Source organism: Nipponia nippon, unplaced genomic scaffold (assembly GCF_047370975.1).
Source record: "Nipponia nippon isolate SJK-2023a ecotype South Korea unplaced genomic scaffold, ASM4737097v1 scaffold_6, whole genome shotgun sequence".
Taxonomy (NCBI): Eukaryota; Metazoa; Chordata; class Aves; order Pelecaniformes; family Threskiornithidae; genus Nipponia; species Nipponia nippon.
Genome location: NW_028262380.1, coordinates 28,806,508 through 28,830,453, shown reverse-complemented (window position 1 = coordinate 28,830,453; position 23,946 = coordinate 28,806,508). Strand labels below are relative to the sequence as shown.

The 23,946-nt window shown below is 37.7% G+C and overlaps 1 protein-coding gene across 1 annotated transcript in view; it reads left to right on the top strand.

Annotated features, from left to right (window-relative positions):
• The window catches only part of GABRA4 (gamma-aminobutyric acid type A receptor subunit alpha4), a 50,329-nt gene that overhangs the window by 8,531 nt on the left and 17,852 nt on the right, over nt 1–23,946 (top strand). Inside the window, exons 3-8 of the mRNA XM_087736259.1 lie at nt 1,115–1,182; nt 3,634–3,854; nt 3,958–4,040; nt 5,816–5,959; nt 7,366–7,518; nt 10,878–11,137. Coding sequence (XP_087592385.1) covers nt 1,115–1,182; nt 3,634–3,854; nt 3,958–4,040; nt 5,816–5,959; nt 7,366–7,518; nt 10,878–11,137 — 929 coding nt within the window. The remainder of the gene's footprint in view (nt 1–1,114; nt 1,183–3,633; nt 3,855–3,957; nt 4,041–5,815; nt 5,960–7,365; nt 7,519–10,877; nt 11,138–23,946) is intronic.

Sequence of the window (23,946 nt, the reverse complement as noted above, 5' to 3'; positions counted from 1 at the left end):
CTTAAGTTTTTCCTTCTTTCATTTTTAGGCTGCAAATAGTATGACAAAGCCTGAATTAACAGACTTGAGCCACTTATCCTCTTTAGAAATTTGAGTTGTAGGGGTTTAGAAACTGTGGTTGTGAATTTGTAGATTATACTTTTTTTTTTTTTCAAACAGATACTGTTTAGTAAGACCATCAGTAGATTTTTTTTTTTTTTAAATTTACAGTGTGAGTTAAGTACCTGAATTAAACTGTTAGCTAATGCTTTGATCACAGAATCATCATCATAACTGGTAATGATTAGCAGCTTTCTAGCCTTTTGCATTGGGAACAAACCTAAATCCCGGTGAAATTAGTGCATGTGTTCTTTGGTTTAAGGGGAATGGTAGAGTGTACTGTAGAGTGAATGGCCATCTGAAATTTCAAGGTGTTTTGTCCTGTAGTAAAGGAAATGATACATTAAACCAAAACTGCGTTCTCTGATGGTTGCTATGTGGTACCCAGCCGTGAGAGCACAAGACCTCTGCTCAATGCATTGTTTTGAACAGTGTCCTAACTATCACTAGGTCTTTCAAGACAGGCTTTGTAGTAGCATCTGGACCTAGGTTCAGACCCTCAAAAATGCTTAGATACCCAACTTTTATTTTGATTGTTAGTATTAAAGCAATTAAGTGCATCTCAGGATATGGAAGTGGTTCTTGATACTGCAGTACTAAATTGCCCAGTGCATGGCATGCTAATATCTGTAGTCCAGTTACTAACATTTGGTCCTATTGGTAATAATAAATGCCTTGAGGAATGTGGATTTCCCGAATTCGGTGCTTGTTGTTAATTAGCATGGTGTTTTCAGTGAGCCTTTTAATTTTTTGGCATCTGTTTTCTTATCTGTTGAATCAACATTGGTTTTCTGAATGAGGATTTGCATGGAAATGCTGCTTTTACTTATGTGGTAAAGGTAATTGAGCACTGTTTGTTATTAGAGACTTATCTGAAATGACCTGTATTTGCATTTTGCTCTTGCTCATCCACAGAACCCTCAAAGTGATAATTGTTCACGTGCCAGGATCATTTATGGGAATTGTTGACCTGCAAAATTCAAATTTTCTTGCTCACTTCCTTTTCATACATTAGGTCCTGTTACTGAAGTCAAAACGGATATATATGTCACCAGTTTTGGACCTGTTTCTGACGTAGAAATGGTATGTATTTCTGGGATTAAAATGCCATTTCCTGGTTCTGAGAAACCATTAACTGCAGTAAGGAATGGATGCTTCATCTGTACTGTTCTGTCAATCATGCAAAGTAGGCAAGATTAGTAACAGCTTAATTTACAGGTTATAATTAGATACATCAGGCCTGATTCTGGTCACACTTTCACTGGTTTTTGGCTGGCTTAAGGAATTCACTTCATAGGATTTAAAACAGACTTTCATGGTGTAGAGCCAGAATCAGGCCTTGCAAGGAGTGTCTAAGTCAGTCTACTGTGGGGAAAATGTGTAATATCTTTGAAATTGCTTTTCCTTTCTGAAACTTGTGTTATTCTCAGGTGAATAATAATGACATCATTTCACAAATACTTGTTGACGTTTTCATTTCAGATGAATGCCCTTTGCTGATCTTTGTGCCCCTTTTAGCATCACTTTCAGCAAATGTTTGACTGAGAAGAGCTTTCATAAATGTCTGCAGAAATTGAACGTCAAAGTGACATGCATGAAATAGTCACAGAAGAGAAATGTTGCATTTGCATGTACTGTTATTTGTGCCTGAACGGCATCTGCATTCATTTGAGGTCAAATCCAGCATAACTCTCATCAACTTCTATAATCTAGTGGTATACCCTTAAATCACACAATAGTTTCTCTTTTTTATAAAATATCCAAGAAATCACATGGAAGTAACAGCCGTATGTACATTATATGTTTGTACTGAAGTTCTTTAAGGGAAAGGCAGTTTCCGGGTACTAACTTTCTTCCCATACAGTGCTGTCATGCACTGTGTGGTGCACCTGATTTGGTCCTATGATGTGTAAAGGTATGTGATAGCAAGATATTTTTTCAGGGGCTAGGTTCGTGACAGCAGTCTCCTGTTGAAATGCATCTTACCCCTTCGGTGGTTGTCATGTATAGTATTATGCTGTTCAGTGTGACGAGGGGTACAAGAATCTGGTCCGAAGGAAATCTGGTAATGTGTGCCTCAAATCTAAAATGAGGGCTGCATGGCATCTCTCAGGTTTCAGTGAAGCATTTGACATGGTGCCACATGGGAAATTGTTAGTTATATTGGAGAAGGCAGGAGTGAGAACATGGGCTGAAGGTAGGTAAGGAACTGGCAAAAGGAGAGTTTACAGGAGATGTTTCCCCTTTCATCATTAGGGATTAGTTAGAAGGCTATTCAGGGATCCAGAAATTGGTTTTGGGATGATTTTTAGTTAATGTATCCATTAGTGGCCCAATGTAATCTGAATGTGGCTGCACTTCTAAAACTCACTGAAACAGCAAAGCGTGATATAGTCTCAGTACAGGGGATGATCAGAATGTCTTTTTAGAGCTGGGGTGACTTTGGTACCCAGTGTAATGAAAAGGATTGAAATCTCATATTACAAAATCTGTCATGTAGAAGCTAATAACAGAAACTGCTAGTTATGAGCTATGAAGTCACCAGCAAGAAATGACACTAGAAAAGAGACTTTTCATAGATTAACTATAAACCACAGCGGAGGATGCAGCCATGGAAAAGAAGACATATAATTCTAAGATGCATTGCACTAGTAGACATGCCTCCTTACCCATGCAAATAGATATGGCCATACAAGTAGTTTCAATGGTAACGTTATGCAGAAGAGTTTGAAATAAAGTCAGAAAACATTGTTTGGCTTAACAACAAAATCACAACTGTAAGTTAGAAAGGACTTAAAGCTTTCCGTGTTACCTTTTTCAATGCCACATGATGCTTTTTTGTGAAGTGCTTTAGCTTCCAAAGATGAGAAATGCATTCCTTCATCCATTCATTCACCTGTGATTTCTCATGATGTGCCTATGTCTCCGATTCTGCAGTTGTTGTTTGCATGTTTTCTTTGGAGCATCTCAATGGCTTTTCTGAGGAAGCTAATGGGATAGTTACATAGTTAAAAACAAATGTGTATATATGTGCATTTATCCATGTTTTGTGGGCATGGCAAAGGAAATATTTAGCTTTCCTCATTTAAAAGCTTACTTTCCATCAGTTGAAATTAAATTTTCTTTCCTGACTTTAAAGTGGAAGTAATTGTTTGTCCTGGTGTTTTTAATTTAGCCAGCAGCAGAAAATCCATGGATATCTTCTCTTTAAAAATCTGTTGACACTTATTGTGAGAGATCATTTTGTTTCCAGTTATATGCTTGACTACAAATTCAATTGCCTGCTTCCTGCAACCTAATTAGATTAATTATTCCTTAACGATTAAATATGTGTAACAATTTATTGATATGACTAATGTGGAAAACTAAGTTATTAAGAAGTACACAGCACACTTTAATTGGTGGAAATATGTTTGTGTAGTGGACTTAGCATTTTCTTTACTACTGATTTCTTTGCTCCTGAGGGATTTCTTTTTTTACAGGAAACACTTATACATGCAAATGTGATCTTTGTTTTTCTGCAATTTAATACAGGAATATACAATGGATGTCTTCTTCCGTCAGACATGGGTAGACAAAAGGTTAAAATATGATGGCCCTATTGAAATTTTAAGACTTAATAACTTGATGGTTTCAAAGGTGTGGACTCCTGACACTTTCTTCAGGAATGGGAAAAAGTCTGTTGCACATAATATGACAGCCCCAAATAAACTCTTCAGAATAATGAGAAATGGCACCATCCTGTACACAATGAGGTATCTAACTTGTTTGTTCAGCTTCTTAAAATTACTGTATGCAAAAAGTTATACTGCCTAGACAAAATGGCAACCAGAGACTATTTAATTTGTTCCATTATAGGCTTACAATAAGTGCAGAGTGTCCCATGAGATTAGTGGATTTTCCCATGGATGGTCATGCTTGTCCTCTCAAATTTGGGAGTTGTAAGTTGCAATTATGAAATTTCTTGTAACTACAGAATTTAAATAGTAGAAGTAGATTTTGAACAATTATTAAACTTTCTGAATATTAGTCTTGATACACAATCCTTATGCAGACAAAACTCCTGTTAAGTTCCTTGGGAATTTTATTTAGGGCCTGAAAAATTAGAGCCAGGCAGAGAATTGAAAAGCAGGCAGTGATTCAGCTGTTATGTTAAACCCCACTATTATGGCTACACAGTTGCTTGAAATATGTAGTTATTCTTGGTTCTTAGGGAGGAATTGGATACTCAGTGAAGTCAGAGATACTCTGGAGAAGACAAAGAGGGTGGGATCCATCTCACCTTCCAACAGCTAGGTAAAAGGCACCTAGGGAAGCAGGTTATTTGACTTTCTCTACAGTCAGTGGAGCCACATTGACATCCTAAGTTAGATGTGTAGGTTACGAGTAAAGATTTGATCTTTAGTTGTATTTGTCTATCTCCTCTATCTCCTGGCCTATAACGGGAGTCTGCATGGCAAGTTTAGTCTAGATAAATAATTTGTAGACTGGTGAGAGGAATCTTGGTGCAGGTGACTTTCCTTTTCTGCTTTGAAATCAGATGTAGATTTTTTTGGATAATCTCCAAACTTTGTCTAGAAGGAATGTTTTCGGACATATTGCATAACAACCAAGGGAGGTAGTTGTGATTCCCTGATTTGAATCTGCAGCAGAGACCTCTCAGACCACCTGGGGATGGTTGGTGCATGCCATTAACTATGTTGTCACTTTTGTAAGCCTCCTTAGTTCCTGACTTCTCTGCTTTACACTCCGATGTAGTCAGTGGCTGGACATTAATCTGTTTTCCTTTACCCCAGAGCTCTGAAGTTAGAAGGCTGAAAGCTGCTCATAGTCTTTCCTTAGCATAAATTTAGCTTAAAGGGGGATATTAAAGACACTGCTCTGATAAGGGTTTTTCATTCCTGTTACGGTGAGACTGGAGATCAGGTGCTGCCAGAATTGGCTTTGGTATCAGCTGTATGATAGGGGAGCTTCAATAGTGGGGGCTTCTCCACAGGTGTATTTCTTCAGGCAGAATCACCAACCAGCAGAAATTGCACTTGACACTAATCTGATATCTTCCTCAGTGAAACTTAAAATAAGATGTAGCCATTTCAAATACAAGACTGATTTAATTTAATTTTAACAGGAGTTTGGGCTGTGTAGGGATTGAATACTAGCCCTGTGTCTTTTGTATTAAATGTAAAATACTTTGGATGTGCTTATTTTTGGGCTATTGTGAGTATTTTACTGACCTCTGGTTTCTGGCAAATATTTTAAACACAAGTTTAAAATATTACAGTTTTTAGTATAATATAGTTTTTATTATAATAATTCTTTTCTGTGAAGAAATGTGCACCCAGTCTCCAAAATGTATCCTCCTTATACATGCTCTTTTTTATATATTAGTATATTTTAATGATAAAATTTTAGATAGACATTTCTAAACTAACTTAAAGATAAACTTTACATGCCCAATAAGGGCTGATCCAAAAAGAACTTGTGTTTAGACTTCACATTCAAATGTGAAGTGAATTTGTGTGTGACAGTTGACATATGACCTTAGCTCCTATTTATTCTCCTCTGAGGGTGGCTTTTGGGGGTAACTTAACATGAAGAGTATCTTCTAAAGTTGTTAGTGTGAGTCTTGCCGTTTGATTTCAGTAGGTTTGGATTGGGATCTTAGTAACGTGTGAGAAGAAGTTTCCTATTTATGCAAACTGATGATGTGTTGTAGATGCTTATCCAAAGAGTGAAATGATTTATACCTGGACAAAAGGACCTGAGAAGTCAGTGGAAGTTCCTGAGGAGTCTTCCAGTTTAGTTCAGTATGACCTGCTTGGGCATACGGTATCCACTGAAACCATTAAATCTATTACAGGTAGGAATCTCATCAGTAAAAATCAACTTCAGGTAAAACTAACCCTGTAACCTTGCCCAAGGCTTTTTTTTTTTCCTTCCTGTAAAGTATTCTACTGAATGTCATAGGGTATATATTAAGGGCTGAGAGCATAAATTTGAATTAGGTTTCTGTCCTTCAGATTTACATTTGCAGATTCATTACAGTAGATTGCGACGGTCTTTCAGAAAGCTAGAATGAGATCATTACTCCGAGGGACAAAATGAGCATTTAATCACTGCTTAAAATGCAGTTTGAAGAGTCAAGAGGATGCCTGGGTGAGGAAGTAATTTCTCAGCACTGTATCCACATTATGTGCAAAAGACTTCCTTTGTTTGGTGGTGCAAACAGCTCGGGATAGAAGTACAGCATACAGAATGGGTTATTAAAGCCATAAAAACCCTCTAGTCAGATAAGGATAGGCACAAATGCATTAGTCACAATAGATACTTCTGCTGATTTGTGCTGTAAGAAATAAGGCAAATAGCAACTACAGGCATCTGAAATGAGTGAAGTATCACTGATGAGCAGTGTGGTGATAAACAAGCATATTCCCAAAATATTTTTAAAATTTGGAATCATTTTCTAAGCATCAGCAAGTTTGTGTGTTGTGAGATGGTCAAAATGAAACAGATAAAGCAAATATATTTGATGTATTGCTCTCTGGATATTTTTCTCAAAGATAAAGCAGCGGTTTGCAATACACTAGAAATTTACTTCTCAGCATATTGATTATTATGAGTTAACAACAGAATTTCCTTACTGTCCCCAAAATGCTCCTTCTGTAGTGCATTATTTAGACAGTTTATTCAGTTTACGGTAAAACTGCAGGTTTTTTTTTGTTTGATATGAATGATAACATTTTAGATAAACTTACAGTATTTTTAATTCTCGTCAATGATTTTTGCATTTGTTTCATTATCATAGTGGTGCTGATATATAAACCTAGTAAAAAGCTGAGATGCTTCCATGTAATTTGATGTGCACCATTGTTGTTATTGTTCCATTTGGCAGGTAGGTACCACAATGTTCTGGATGCTATGGTGGGTAGATAGCTTGTGTTTTGGGACTCTTTTCTTCAACACAAGCCAAAAGAATTTTTTTTAAATCATACCTGTACTGTAAAAAGTGATCCAGTATTAGGCGTACATTTATAGTATTTTTGATAGCAGCTTCAGAATGGCACTGTCAGGACCTACTGCTTCCAGGATCTTTTGTTTAAAACTTTCATTCAGTCTTGTCTCTAAGGAACATGTCGTTCTATACACATTAAGTGGTATGAATACCATCATCTTAAACAATCCTAGTTGATAGTTGAAACAGTTATTCTGCAACACAAAAATTTTATGCAGTGTCAGAAAAATATTTTCTTTTCTATTTTTTTTTAGGTGAATATATTGTTATGACAGTTTACTTCCACCTCAGACGGAAAATGGGTTATTTTATGATTCAGACCTATATCCCATGCATTATGACCGTGATCCTTTCTCAAGTTTCATTTTGGATAAATAAGGAGTCCGTTCCAGCTAGAACTGTGTTTGGTAATTATATCTTTTTTTACTTTTTCTAGTACTTCCTCTTCTAATGACTTCCACTGGAATAGGCCTTTTTAGTGCTTGGGGGTATACTGCCTCTGTGCTAGTGCAGAAGCAAGGGAATAAGGTAAATTCAGAGGAATTTTTGCTATCAATGTATGAAGAATGTATTATGTGAATCCTTGGAATCTGAAGAGAAACTTGGAATATTTAACCAGAAGGGTGACATGATTGCCTGTGGCACATGGATGCACATCTGTGGGGATTCTACCTGCTTGGGGGAGGAAATTGGGAAGACCTGGCCCTGAGTAACCCCGTCAGTCCTTAGCCTACATCCAGAGCAGTTTTATCCTCCAGCGGACAGTAGTGTAATTACTTGAACTCGCACCTAAAATCCTTTTAAAAGAATTTGATTGGGAGTGTGCAAGATGTATAGATGTCTTCTTACAAGGTATCTGTGTCATCAGTGGAAGCTTGCTATGAGTAAGGTTTAGATCCTGTTACTGTAATTTCATGTTTAGTGCTCTTCTCTCCTTTCTGCCATTGCCATTATGAAAATGAATTAAAAAAGCAAAATGATAGCAAGATATTAAAATTGCCCTCATCAAAATACAGCTTGAATGAGATGCTACAGTGAACTCTGAAAATAAAAAAACAAAAAAGCTTCTATGGAAGACAAAGCATAAGAAATTAAATGGAAATACGATTCCTAACAAAGAAGTAGGATAAAAACATTTTTAAAAGCAGTCTTTATAGAGCAATGTCTTGACTTTATAATGTACTGTAATCTAAAGCAGGACTAATCAGGAAGAGAATGTTCTACAAAAAGCCTTTCTATAGATAGATAGATGCTGGCAAGAGTGATAGGAATTAATGTTTCTACGTGACGGCCCATTCAAACATGTAAGTGGAGTCAGAACACTGTTTGGTATCACAAATTAGACAAAGTTAATGATTCGTTATAGGAGAAACAACCTGTAAACTTAGTCTAGCTAGCTCTCAACTCAGGCATTACATTAGGCAAACTAGTATATCGCTTCACATGCCTTTGCAGTGATGTTGAGTAATGGTACTTTTTTCAAAGGGAGTATTGCCATGAACTGGAAAGGTAGAATCTGTATTTACAGACAAAATGTGATAATTGAAAATGTGCAAATTATAGAGCAATAGATGTATTATGTGTCACTATATTCATATGTGAAACTGAAAACAAATGATAATAATAAAGTTTGAACATCCACGAAGTTATAGATAAGCCTTTGAAAGCAAGTGGCTTAAAGTATGGCTAAAAGTATCTTTTTAGTTTTCTGACAAATTCCAACAAGGACTATGTTTTCTAAAGGTTTTCTTAAAAGGAGACAGAAATGTTGCAGGCAAGAGATAGGAATGAAGCCAGAATATCTGCTATGGTACCAGCTTTCTAGAGGAACTGTCAGAAGAGGCTAACCAAAAGATCTTTCCATTGGACAGTGCATGGTTAGGGAGAACTTGGCAAACGTAACAGAGGAAGGATACACAAGGAACTAAGGTACATCAGGTCGTGATTTCTGCAGTCACAGTTTCAGACACCTGAATCTGGTGATTGTGGGAGATGATTGGTGTTTCTTAGAGGAGCGACAGCAATAATTTTAAAACAGGTTTTTAATATTAATTTTTATATTAAAATACTCTTAATATATTTTTATATGGTTATGTGCATTGCTAATCAGAAGCTTGTAAGTATTTAGCTCTGGATAATTACAGTTCATGTGCATATGTAATATTTTTTACCAGAACTTAATTGCCTGCCCTGTAAATCCCTGTAGCACGTGTCCAAGGGCAGTTGCAGTGGCAACTGCAAGTCTCCCAGAAGAATCATTTAACAGGGGGAAATCTGATTAAGACCGTGGTAGTAAACTATAATACTATCATGGCCTCCCCTCTCCTCCTTGTATTTGGGGAATGGTTGGTCATTGAAGTCACTTTACCCTATTCTTACGTCTATTAAACAAATGTCTTTAGAAAGAATATTCAGACAAACTACTTGCTTGAAGTGGACAAAGGTAGAATCAGGAAGGACAGGGCTAAGCAGGGATGGGTCTTTTCCAGGAAAAAAATAACTTTCCATAATTTATTTTTTTTTCTCAGACTTAAACATTTTCACTGGTGTGTTTTTCAACACCTTCCCACTGAAGAAGGTTTTGTGAGCTTGCATCTGGTGTTGTTTTTTTTTTTTTTTTTTTTTTTTTATCCTGCTGAGTTTGCTCTGAGATACTTTTTGTGTTTTCATGAACTGGCTATTTCTCTTTTTTTTCTTTTTTTCTTCTTCAATAGGAAGGACTGGTTTCATTGTGTCCAGTTCTCTGTATGGCAGTGTCTAGGTGAAGCTTTTTCATATGAGATTACTCAGATGGAATACCACCATTTAGGAAATAGGGGATGTGAGGATCCTGTTGGAAAACATGCTCTTAATTATTTTGAATTCTTCCGAGCATATGCATTTCATCTTGAATTAAAGTGGGTACAGTGTTCCTTTCATAAGAGTAAAGACATCTTCATTTGTAGTCAGCCTTCCTTGAGGTTATTACGGTAGGACTTCTGCGGTATTTTACATTTGTACGATATGGGATATTTTGGATGAAAAACAAAAAAATATAAATATGAAACCACACCTTGGTTTTATACAGCATGTATTTGCATTTGAAGTATTACCATGAAGTGGTCATATTTTGAGTTCAGTGTTCATGCTTGTATACTTTAATTAAAAAGTTGTTCTTTCAGAAGATGAAATTCTAATTAAATTTCATTGGTTGACTAGTAGCAGAAGGGTTTAAAAGATAAGGTGATGGTTTCTTAATTAACAGAGTTGTTAACATAATATTCTAGTTTTCCTTAGCACCAAAATAATTTGTCATGACTTAATGGCGCCTGGATTACGAGTGGGATCAAAGCAACAGATGCAGACTAATAGGTGGCATTCTGAACCCATTACAGGAAAAATCATGTTTTTGTTGCAGTCTGAGGAGCACTCCCTTATTTAACAACTTAAATGATGTTCAAATGTTTAGAAAATAACTTGTAAGAAATTCTATTGAACTTGACATGAAAAGATATGAAATGAAGGCTTCCATGTTTTCTTCACGTGAACTGTAGATGATCTGCTGAAGTCATGGCTTTCCATGCCTCCTTTAAAAACTGGTTAACTGTTTTGTGTGCATAGCTGCTCATAGTTATATGATGGTTGCCATGCCTTAAATCTAATGCACTATTCACAAGCAGCAGAGAAAGACTCCTAAGTGATTTAAAATTCTTTGTTTAAAGCTGCTTGCTTATTCTGACTTTGTTTTACTCGGATTCAGCAGTGCTTTTGCTTTATTTCTTTGAAGGAATAACCACAGTATTGACAATGACGACACTGAGCATCAGTGCAAGACATTCACTGCCAAAAGTATCCTATGCTACTGCCATGGACTGGTTCATAGCGGTCTGCTTTGCCTTTGTGTTCTCTGCTCTTATTGAGTTTGCTGCTGTCAACTATTTTACTAATATTCAAATGGAAAAAGCCAAAAGGAAGACAGTAAAATCCCTTCTTGAATTTCCTGTTGCTCCAGTACAAAGAAAAAGAAGTACAGACGAGACAGTCACGGTACGTTTTCAGCTTATACAAACATTTTCTGTGTTTTTGGTAGTGTTTCTTGGTAAAAATGGGCTTTAACTTCCTCCCAGGTTCCCTCGGAGCTAACGATGCAGTGTAAGTCAGCCTAATGGAAGGCTGATGCTACACTTACTCAATGATAAAAACCTGTAAAACATGATTTAATTCTTACTTGCATTATTGAGTTAACTCAGGGGAGAGGAGGAGGCTGTGTCCATCCATACGTGCAGTCTGTTCTATATTTAGTTGTGTTTTGGTGAAGGTCAGTTAGGATGGATATCTTTAGGAAACTTTCTTTCCCGTTGCACACTGATTCTGATTGGACTGATTATACAGACCAAGATATTACAGATTATAAGGGCAGCATATGATTTCATGTGGCAAATGTCTTTAATGAATTAAAATAAGCTAAAGCATCGCAGTTGTACCTTGGAGCACTTCCCTAGACATCACAGTTCTCCTTTCATTGCATGTATTGCCTATCTAGAGTTTTCTTTCTTCATCAGTTACAATTTCAGGAGTTTTTGAAGAATGCTGGATGAAACCTTTGTGTCCACCATAGATTTCATTTTTATGTAATTTGTGTATCTTTGCACAGGAGCTCACCTCAACTCCTGAAAAGGTTTTGGGGCTCTGTTTAACAAAATGCTTTCCAGCTTTCATAGTGCTTTGGATTCAGTGTGACCTGTGTGGTAGCTATCTTAGTGCGTGGACCAGTTAATAAAGGCTCGGATCTCATTTCCAGTTGAGCTCCACGGTGATCCTCCTTTCCTGCTTTTTCCTATTCCCATATGCTTACTCTCTGCTGCATCGCTCCTTTTATTCATGAGACACCTAGGTGGGGTTTCCAGCCATGGCTGACTCTTGGCAACACTGCTCAAGAAGTAAGACACTGACAGCAGCATTGTAATTTACTCTTCCTGTCAGGCTTTGTAATTTCCTTTGGCTGAGCCATGATTTAAGAACCGCTGTTTTAGACTAACTCTTGGTAATTTTGTCTTCTGTCTCTTTTCACATCTCATTTGTCTCCTTCCCTATTCATCTGCTCTTTTTTTGCCTTCCCACCCCTTCCATTTGCTATCGCTGCTCAGCTGCTGTCCACCCACTTCCATTTTTCTTCCTCTTTGCTCTCCTACCATAGATCATTACTGTTTTCAGTCTCCTGGTTGTGTTGTTCTGTTAGCTCCCATTTCTGCTTAAAAGGATAGATGTGCTCCTGAAGAGTTTGTTACTTGTCACTCTGTTGGCAGCTAGTAAGAGACAAGAAGAAGTATGTTTATAGTAGTGTTCGCCTTGTACAGAGAGGTATTAGTGCCATGAGTTTATGCTAAGCTTCTTGATTATACAGCATGCAGTTTAGTATAGTATCTCGGACACTCCTGAGGAATGTTAATAAATACTGCTTTTGGTGATAAGTCAACAAATTACATAAGAACAGTTTCATCCTAGGTTTATTTCTAAGATTTGATTAAAGCAAAAGGAAAAATAGTAGTTTTCTCGGGTAGCAATGATGGAGGCTTAACAAAACTGTTTTGATTCGTGGTCAGAATTGCTGTCAGTCAGTCTTGTATGATGCTTAGCCATTTACACACATGCTTTGGAGAAACTTCTCTTTCTCTTTTTTTTTTTTCTGTTTTTTTAATTTTTTTTTAACAACAGCAACAACAGAGCACACACAGCTTCACCCAGCTTGAAAGCTAGGTAAAATAAGATGTGAACAGTTCTATTCCACTGTTTAATTAATACCTCTGTGATAAATGTGGTAGTGTGCTTACAGGTTTGAGGATCTTGAAAGCACTCAAGGGAGCAATCTACTTTTTTGGAAGGGTTACAGGTTAGTGTTATGAGTATGTAAGTGACTGATAATGTTGATTGTACCTTGAACTGTTATTTCTTTATGGCTTTTTCTCCAGTTATGCTTATGCTAAGACTTGAGTCTTTGCTCTTCCAGGACAGGTGTACAGGGTGAGCCCACAGGTACTGTTATAAAGGCTTGGCTATCTTGCAATCCTTTCCATGACTAGAGGATGATTTCTGTTCTGGTCTCCTGCTGTGCAGAACACAAGTTAATATGGCTGTTCTAGTCTGTTAGAAGCTGATATGGCTGTTAGACTCTGCTTTCCAACCTGACATATAAAACAGTCATGTCCTTAAAATTTTTAGTTTTGCTTATAAAAGACTAATCTAGAATTTTCTTTTGCCTTATTATGAATGTGTTTTGGTTTTGTTTTTTTTTTTTTTTCTGCGCATATACTGTCTAATCAGTGCTGATTTACCAGAGATAACAGAATCTCAGCTTCCCTGTGAGTTTGTGGTACACAAAGAATGCAGGGCAATAGCCTGACTGTAGCATGTAATCTGTAAGCATTGTTTCTTAACATAAAGACTACACATTTTATCTCCATAGCTAAATGATAGGCTTTGATTTCTTAACCCAGTTAGTGTTTAAAAAAAGTCTGTACTGCATTGCCACTATTGTGCTAGAAATTCTGTTGTCAACAATACAATTGCTAGAGCTCAAGGAAAAGTTTTATTTTAAACTTGAACTTTTTTCAAAGAGCCTTTGCCTAATCTGGTAAATTTGCCAGTCTCCTAAAATTAAAAATTTTTACTTAGCCCAGGGAGGAAGGGTGTGCAAACTGGGAAAGAAGATGCCTGATACCTCAACCCTACAGTTCTTTCTGGTGCATACCTCACCATTTGCAGCCTGCTTTGGATCTTCTAATAATTTGAAGGGGAGATCCTTCTCTTGTGCCTGTTAGCCCTGTACTTTTGCCTGCCCTTGAATGGCATACAGCTGGCTGCACTGGCTTTTCATAGTTGAGGTCCCGTCTGTATACGTCCCCTGAAAACAAGAAAAATACAGAGCTGAAAAGTTGAGGCTGTTAAGGAAAACAAACAAGGTGATACTATACTTTTAAATGAGGGTTTCATTTTATGGGCTGTTGATGCTGCATTATTCACTGGACGGTTACGTGCATTTGATTTTTTTTTTTTTTTAATTTATTTTTTCTTCTCCAGTAATGTGATGGAATTGTCCTAGAGGGGTTCTAGAAGGGAGCAAGTTGGGCTGTGACACTGGGTTTCCTATAGAACATGGGGATTTTACTATCTGATAGTGCTAGAAATTAGGCATATTAATAGTAAAGTTTGGTAAAATAAAGATAAATTGCACATAATTGGAAGTCCTTGTTTGACATGTATGTGTGTGACCAATTTCTGACCACAGAATTAAAAGTGGGTTTTCTTGAATCAGTTCATATATTACTCATGCTAATTAGAATTCTTGGTGGTGGGTTGTTTTTTTCTTTTCAGTCAAAAGCACTTTTCCAGTTGTCTTGGATCAAAGGCAACTCCTATCATTATGATCAAATGATTTTGGATGTATTAATTCATATTATGTATTTCTTCACCACAACCAATACATCTTTACTGTAGCAAACGTGGACTATATGCTTTTCTAAGTTATTAGTTTGTGTAATTATATTTACTTTTTTGGAGTCATGCGGTGGGTGTGACTGGTCAATATATTGATTACAGTAAGCATTAAATGAATTTTGGAGGTTAGCTAAGTCATCTGAACTGTGTTAATTCCCACAAAAAATCCTGGTTATCAAGCTAATTTACAGGGCTGGGGGTGGCAGGAGTGAGCCTGTAGTGCCTGCAGGTGCAGCGTGTGCTCCTCTATCACTTGGTTTGGTTTTAGCTATGGTATTATTCAAGCTCTTTTTACCCTCGTCCCCCTCCCCACCCCATTTCAACTCTTTCTTCTTGTTGCCTATAACTTTCTGATATAAACTTAATGTGTTTCCATAAGGAGGAGTGCAGTTCTGCAGTAGACATCCCATGAGTAGGACACAAGCTTGTTTGAGATCTGCCTTGAGTTCTCAAGGGCTTTGGACAACCTCACTCACCCCTTCTATCAGCCACAGCGAGATAGTACTGGAGTCTGTCTAAGCCAAGACAGGTGACTTACACCATAGTATCCTGCGATATCCTTGTCTTGGGAGCAAGGTAAAATGCTCTCAGGTTAGAATGAATGAACCTGTCCCTAAATGTTCTGAACTTCTTTATTTAGTAAAAGCAGACGTGGTGTTGCAAGTCAGCGTGTGATGGAAATGAACAACTTATAGTTTGTTATTGGACTCCTGAGTCTATTTTTATGCTTCTGCACTGTTTCCGCTTCACTGTATTCCTATGAAGTTTATTTTTAAAGACCTACCCAATTTTGGAGATGAAGAATGATACTGAAAATTAGTCTTCAAAAAATAGGCTCCTAAACACTGTTAGCATGAGATTCAACCTCAGCAGTTTAAGAGTGTGAAACTTGAGAAAAACAGGCCAGGCTCAAACAAGCCTTTTGAATGGCATAATTTCTTCAAACTCAATCACAAGTAGATGGTAACTCTCGAACTTTCTTCCTCTTTTCTGAAGCCAATTAAGTGTCACGTTGCCTTAAGTAAACCCCGTAGCATCTAATGGAGGAACTCAAGGGTCAAACTCTTCAGTGCCATGTAGATGCAGACTCCTCTCCTCACCAGGAGGAGCCATGCTGGGGTGATATGCGACTGACGTGTACCTGACAAGTTTACAAGAAACCTTGTCACGTGAACAACCTTCATATGTGCTTTCATGTGATTAAGATGTATTTTCTGTGATGGGGAGTACTTGCCATTTAATGATATGATGGACACCGCTCAAGTTACATGATGGGGGTGAGGGGAGAGTGGGGGTCCTTTGGCAGCATCTGATGAAAGCACCTGGAGCAATTAATCTCTGTGCCCAACTCTATGCCCTGTGTCATGACTTCCAGAGCAAGGATTGGGCCAGATGAATTGTTCTGGTGGGCTGGGTACAATCCAGAGGCCATAGATGGATACTTCTTTTGTTGTTGTTGTTGTTGTTTTTTGTTTGTTTTTTGTGTGTGTCTTGTGTCTAAGGCCTAGTCTGTAAGTGAAAGAGGAAATTTTAACCTTTGAACCAAAACTTCTTTTTGAATATGTAGACGTATTGTGTAATGAAGAGAGGTGCATAAAATGTACCATCTCTAGAGTAGTAACGGGAAATGCACTTACCACTTAATTTCTTTGCTTCTTCCTTGGACTAGTAGAAAAATAGCTTCCCCGTCCATGTAAATAGAGAAGTGGAGCTAAACCCATTTTTCACACATGTGGAGTTAAGAGCAGACAGATCTTAATGGTGGTACTTGGACCACAAGGTGATGGTCTGTTTACTGAACTCCTTATGTGGATGCAAAGCCTGCCTCCTCTGTGTGACTTGAATAGTCCTGCAGTTGGAACAGCATTTCAGTTTTTAAATATAATAATCATTTTTTTGCTGCTTCACTACTTCTACACTGCCTAGGGTGTTATGGTTTGTGGTTTTTTTTGGTTTTTTTTTTTTTTTTTTTTTAGGGCAGTGGCTTTAAAACTCCAATCCTAATGAAGGACTTCAGGCTCAAGAAATGCATAGAGTTCATGTGAATATAAGGACAGGGCCACACAAAGGGAGGCTGCTGTGTCATGTGAATAATTTCTTTGACACGTCAACAATTTTCTGTCACTCTAGTTTCATTAGTCAACATTTTTGGTGTCTGTGATTTACAGTCATAATATGCTGGCATCATGTTTAAGTAGGATGAGAGCAGATGCAGGTCATAAACAACTGGCATATTTTGTACTGAACGCTATTTGAAAGATAGGAGAGAATGACCACCTGCAGTAACGCTGCAGTGATTTAGTGGGAACTTTGAATGTTTGGATACCTGTAGATAGAACAGATCCAAAATGGTTCTTAATATATTTTATTAGCTGTGATGCTCAGGTACAATGTTTTGTGCAATTTCCCCCCCTCCCCCCCTTTTTTTTTTTTGATTGCTTGTTTGGGTTTTTTGGGGTTTTTTTTGTTGTTGTTTTTCTTTGGTTTTTGTTTTTTACTTGGTTTGATAGACTTAGATAGTCCTACCCAGCAACTGGCATTACCCACAATGTATAAAGCCAAATATGTGCTCAAACAGTACAATTGGGGCATAAATGTGGGGTATACAATTTAAAACGGTTTTCTTAATATTTCACATAGTATGTCTTTCTAAATAGCACAAATTAAAGTGTTATATTAAAAAATTTGGTCTCTTTCCAAGAACCTGATATTGCTCTACCTTTAACATGGTTGAGTTTTGGAATAAATTTACACTGGAAGTAGAAACCTTTGTCTACTCTAAGGTGAGCAGAGTAATTACTGGAAGTGTGCAACGTAGTATTAGGTTTGGGGCTAGATTCTCACCCAAATTGCCTGTGATGTGTAAAAAAAAAAAAAAAAAAAAAAGTCTGGGTGTTGATAAAATGAACAAAATTGTTGGAATTCGAAGTTGGGGAATGAGGTTTTTCTTATTGATAGTGGAAATGCTTTTTGTTTGGGCTATTTCTTTATTTTATTTTAAAACATACACAAAAAGCAGGAGTTTAGTTTCAACACCTGTTTTATAACTAAGCACTCCAGCAGGATTTCTTGTTATCTCCCTAAACCTTACTAGGAAATGTGGTAATTGCTCATTCTTCAATTTTCTGTAAGAATTATAATGAAGTACCATAATAGTAGGCAAGGGAATATGAGGGATATGCTCTGCTGTTATTCATCTGATGCTCAAATACCTCGCAGTGTTTACTGTAGTTACTGGAAGACTTAATTTAAATGGTATTAGGATAAGGCTTTTATTTTGGAAGCCAAAGCATAGCTCAGTAATGTCAATCTTTCAAGTAGTTATTCTAGAAAATACTACACCCTATTGTTTTTAATTTTTAAGATATGCTTAAGTGACTTTCTCTGTCATTGTGCTGATCTACTGAAAAGAGACACTTCTTACGGTTTCGTCATTAGAATAAGCAATACAATCCTGTTTAGCACAAAAATAACTTTTATTACTAATGTCAGTTGCAGGCATCTTGTATTGATATAATTGAAATTTCCTTCCTCTTTCTTTTTTCTTTTTTTTTTTTTATGGGCAAACATTAAGTACTCAAAAAAAAAAAAAAAGTGGTAGCATTTCAGAAACACTAAGTCAGAATAAACCTGTATGGTGACAGGATGTTGTGGTTTAACCCCAGTTGGCAACTAAGCATCACACAACTGCTTGCTTACCCTCTCCCACCGCAATGGGATGGGGGAGAGAATCGGGGGAAAAAAAAGTAAAACCCGTGGGTTGAGATAAAGACAGTTTAATAGGACAGCAGAGGAAGAGAAAATAATAATAATGATAAAAGAATATACAAAACAAGTGGTGCACAATGCAATTGCTCACCACCTACTGACCCATGCCCAGCCCGTCCCCAGGCAGTGATTGCTGCCCCTGGCCAACTTCCCCCAGTTTATATACTGAGCATGATGTCATACGCTATGGCATATCCCTTTGGCCAGTCTGGGTCAGCTGTCCTGGCTGTGCCCCCTCCCAGCTTCTTGTGCACCTGGCAGAGCATGGGAAGCTTGAAGAGTCCTTGACCAGTGTAAACACTACTTAGCAACAACTAAAACATAAGTGTGTTATCAACATTATTCTCATCCTAAATCCAAAACACAGCACTATACCAGCTACTAGGAAGAAAATTAACTCTATCCCAGCTGAAACCAGGACACAGGAGTAAGATTTTCAGATTGTTCGGCATCCCTTATAATGCAAATTGTCAGGGAGTTTATAGTTTTCCCTATGCTGAGTAGTATGAAATGATGCCTTTGAACACAAGGCTCTTCATATTTTCTGCTTAAACTTTTTTCTGTATTTATATTTAAATTTCAGTTTTGTTTCCCCTCTGCAAAGAGTTTTCAACACTGGTGAGCCCAATGACACTAAATTGCAATTGAGTTTCACAGCTGCGTGTGAGATTTCTAGCTGACTTCATTTTTACACTGGGAAAATTGGAGTCAGAAGAAATAAACGTTGAGAGGCTTGGGAAAATCTACAAGGCAATGAGTGTTCAAGGCATTTTCAGCAAACTACTGAAGCAAATTTAACTACAGGTTTAAGGTCGCTGAAAATTGAAAGATACAGAAAATAATGAAGGTCTTTGGTCCCTAATCAGTTGTTCTTCCTTTCATAGATGTTATACAGAGCATGTCCGCAGCTGGTTAGCACACAACCTATTCTAATAGATTTATTTTTTTTCTCTCTGTAGTTACGTTTTCAGTGCTTTCATTTTTGTCATGATATAAATAAAATCTTTAAGAATTGTGCACACCAGTGCTTAAGAACCATATACACGCGTACTTACATACACATACCTACATGTATGTATGTATGCATGTATATGGCTCTTAATCACCATAGAGGTGGATGGATTTATTTGGCATAAATTTGGCATCCATTTTTTGAAAAAAGTTTCTTCTAATTTGTGTCTCTTTATAACCTTGAATTCACTTTTCTTCCGCATCGTGCACTTTTACGCATGTGTAATGGTGGAACATAAAATGGAGTGCTCTTCTTACCTCTCCTCCCTTCCCATCACATGATTCTGATTGCAAAATGAGCAGCATGGATGGTGCACTGGCTCTTATACCTTATCTCCCCGAATAACCTGCATTGCTCTTTGCACTGCTAAACCTGTGGACTAGAATTCATTGTATTTTGTGGCAGGTGGAGCTTTTACTTGATAATATTCCAGGGCTCTGTAAGGCAAAACAAAATCTCTAGTACTATTCCAGTAAAATTTTGATTGACTGGCTCTACAACATAATAGTAAAACATGGTAGATTTCTCCTCCAAGTTGTGCATTTGCTAGCAGCATGGCAATATGGTGACTCAGTGGGATTTGGGACAAGCAGCATTATTTACACTGATGACAACATGCTACTTCCCTGGTAAATGTCAAATGGTGTGAATTTGGCAGGCTATATAATGTCCTCCTAGAAGAACAGACTGTTTCCTTAGGAAGGGAATGGTAAGGATAAAAAAACACTATGGTAGAGTTTAATAGGAAAATATTAAATTACCACACAAACAATTTTTGTGTTGCAGCTAAACAGTAAGTAATGCCAGACTTTTGATTGCTTTAAGCCTTCCAATTTTTGCATGAGTTTTTGTTTGAATTAATTGAGATCTCCTAATTTGGGAAACCTATGCTTTCATATAGCACATCACTGACCTTCCTATATATTAATTTACCTGCATCTTGTTGAAGGTTTAATAGTCCTGTCATGGAAGGCTCTAATCTTAGCCTTGCAAAATTAACAGTGAGGCATAAAGATGTTTGTGTATTGTTCACTTTTCATTCCATTATAGTAACACCTCTTTGTTATATGCTTTATTATTCTAATAAGCAATTAAAGTTCTTCTGCGCAATTTTAAAACTGTTTTGATTGTGGTACCCTTTTCAGAGTTGTTTTGCTTTTTTTTGGTTGGTTGGTTGGTTTTTGGTTTTGTTTTACTTACGGAGATTAAGTATCCAAAATGGTGATTAGGCACCTAAAAGGCTTAATTACTAAATTTCCCTGGGTAGGCATGTACAGAACTGACGTGCTGCTTCCAAAGTGTTTGCCATGCATCTTAGGTGGAAAAATGCCTACTCTGTTTCATCTGAACAGCCAGCATGCCTATTAGATACAGCCTCCCACAAACCCCACGTGGGAGCCTGAGGAGGCTTGAGTCTTGCCCCTTCTGTTTTGGAGAATTGTATTAGTAAACAGACTGCTACGTAGTCTATGCGATGTTAAGTTCCTATTGAAGCTGCTCTTGTTATGTTAAATAATTTATATGGGGCCAGTGAGTAGAAGAAGAATTGATTCTGGAGCCAGCTTGTCTGTGCATGCACTGCAACAGGAGGGTGAGATTGAAGTGTGCAGAATGCAACATCTGTAAGAAGGAATGAGGACCATGTCCAGTGGCCTGGTGCGGAAGCGCTTGAGATGAGGGAAGCCTGTGTTGATATCCCTGCGACGGTCTGGGCAGATTTGAGAAGAGGTCTCCTATCACCAAACCTAGGTTCCCATCCTGGTCTCTGGGTTACTATAGAGAAAGACAGAGTCTTTTTGTGTGTGTCTTTTCAGCGTGACTTTGCTATCTAGCTTCAGGAAAGAGCTCAGAGCTGAGAGTGCTGGCTAGAGTTGGATGGCTGCTTCTGCAAAGGCAGGTAATCTAGGCTCTGATCCTACCCAGGGCATTTCTCCCCAGCCTCGACAGCTGCTTGCTGGATGTCGAAGTGTTAGTTCTCTCCAGCTAAGACTGGTACCAGCTGGTGGTGTTGTGACTTGTAAATTCTGCTGTGAATTTATCCCTGAGAAAGCAGAAGCTACTGCTTTAAATATTGTACTGCCTCTGTCCCAGAGAGAGATACCACTTCAGTGAAATCCTGTGTGAAAGATGTGCTAAGGATCTAGAAAATGCATTGGCTTGCAGCAATGAACTCTGTTTCAGTAAACAAATGGTGCAAAAGCAGCGCTGGGACCTTGCACAGTGTTGCTGTGAAGGTCTGTTATAGGATGAGGCTGACGCAGGTCTTCTGAAGTGTCTATGTATCTAACCCCAGGACTGCTGAACTATTTTCCAAGATGTGCTGAGGCAGATCAGAAGAATAGCTCTGAATTATATTGCAAATGCATGGCCATCGTTTTAATGTGTAGTACTCCTGGTTGTCTCTTAGCTCATGCAGTAGGAACTGCTTACTTTGGATTTAAATCCCAACAGAATGTATCCATCATACAAACTATGAAGCAGTTTAAAATTGCAGAGACTGAGTTGAAGCTGCTATGTAGAGCACTAACAGGCTATAGGAAGATGCTCTTAAGTTGTATGAAGGAGGTAACTCTGTCCAGTGCTGTACCAACACAAGATTTTCTCACAGCTTGCAGTGTTCTCAGTGCTTACGTTCTTAAATACAGTCCTAAAGATAAAGTTGCCTGGTGCCCTGGTAATCACTTTTATCATTGCTGCATTCTCCCCAGGACTTGGCATGTGACTTTTAAATAATGTTCTTGTTTGTTTTACAGATTCTAGGTTGGCCTTATCATAGGGAATGTGTACTGTGGTTGTTACCAGCCTTCTTTGTTCTGTAACAAGATGACTAAGTTTGTCAGTTCAGTATTGTATATTGCTGTGCTGATGATCCCCTTCCCATGAATCTCAGCTCAGCCGCTGCATGCTACTTCAGTTCATGCTAAATTCGCAATCTTGACTTCATTGAAGTGCAAAATTGGCTTGCTTGTCAAAAACTGGTAATACATACAAAACAATCCAGTACTTTATTTTTTTGGCTCAAGTCAAGGCTTATGTAGGCTTAGAGAAAGTTTCAGAATTTCCACATTATGTGAGCAGCTGTTTATAGTGTGCAAACCTTGTTAAATATTGAAGAGCTTAGATTGACTCATATTTGCGCATCATTTTAGTGTGGTAGTAAACAGCAGTATCCATCAAAGTTGAGCTTAAATGGAAAAGCAAATGATGTGCAAATTGACTTTTTGTGATACATTTGTTGTTCTTGTTTTTTTTATACATTCTGTCACAGAAGCTGACCACCAAACTTGCTCCACAAATCTGCCAAAGTATTTAACAATAAATTGTACAGATTTATCCTGAAGTGTGTTAAGAGCATCGTTCATTGTGTTATTCATGGCCAATTGCATGCGAATCCACTTGTCAAGGGAAGGATACAGCATTACTTACCACATTTTACACACACCTGCAAGGAGGTTGGTTTAGTTATCCAGTCTTCATGTCAAGTAAAATGGACTTTCTGCTCTGGGGCTAGCAAAAAGGCATCTTACATCAGGACTTTCTACATAGGAAGAATTTGTACTGAATGTATCTTTCCCCACTTCAGTTCTTTTGAAGATAAAAACCGTGCAAAATAGCATGTGATGCTTAAAGTTTAAAGCAAGATCTCTCTGCTTAATACAGTAAATATTTCAAAAGCTTTTTGCATACTGCATGCTGTTTTATTCATCGTGATAAAACAGTTTCCACCTTGACTCTCCAAACTACAGGGAACACAGCTATCCTCTACAGAATAGAGGGTTTAGATTATTTTATTCCAAATCCAGTGCCTTTTTAATGGGTTTAGTACCAAATGTGGTGGAAGTCTATTATCACCTCACATAAGTTAGAATCATAGAATCATTTAGGTTGGAAAAGACCCTTAAGATGAAGTCATACTAAGTCCACCGATTAGAATATGTGCCTATTATTATTATTGAGGGTGGGCAGAACAATCAAACCCCAGAACTAAAACAGTTCTTAGCTGAAGTGATAGGAATTACCAGTCATTTCTGTGACATCTTTGCAAAGATCTGACATGTTCTGCTCTGAGCTGTAAATCATCTGACTGCACCTCTTGATGGTAAACTGCAGTGAGGTTTTTGCTTGTTTCTTTAGTTTTAGTATGGGATGTGTAAGCTTGGCCTTCAGGAGCTGCTATTTACAACCAACCTGCTCCAGCTGCTTTCAACAAATAGGGAGGGAGATGGGTGTCCCATGCCTAATAACTGGAACACTTCTCCAGGAGATGGGAACAGATTCAATTATTTCGCTGTCTGACAGAATTTGAACCTCCTGTCTACCCTATGGCCCCTTGCTTCTCCAGTAAAGCATGCTAATGCATAGGATGGAGCTCTCTAAATCTCTTATACTGAGCCTTTTTTTTCCTCTTTTTTTTTTTTTTTTTTAATTTTTATGGACTAATGAAATATTCATTTGGACAGAAAGAAGGAGTGATTATCAATCTCTTCTGAAAAAGACTGGAGTCTATATTTCCCTATGTTTGGTCAGTTCCTTGGCTTTGTTAGTGCAGTCACCTGTCTACCTCTGGCACATCCTACCTTTT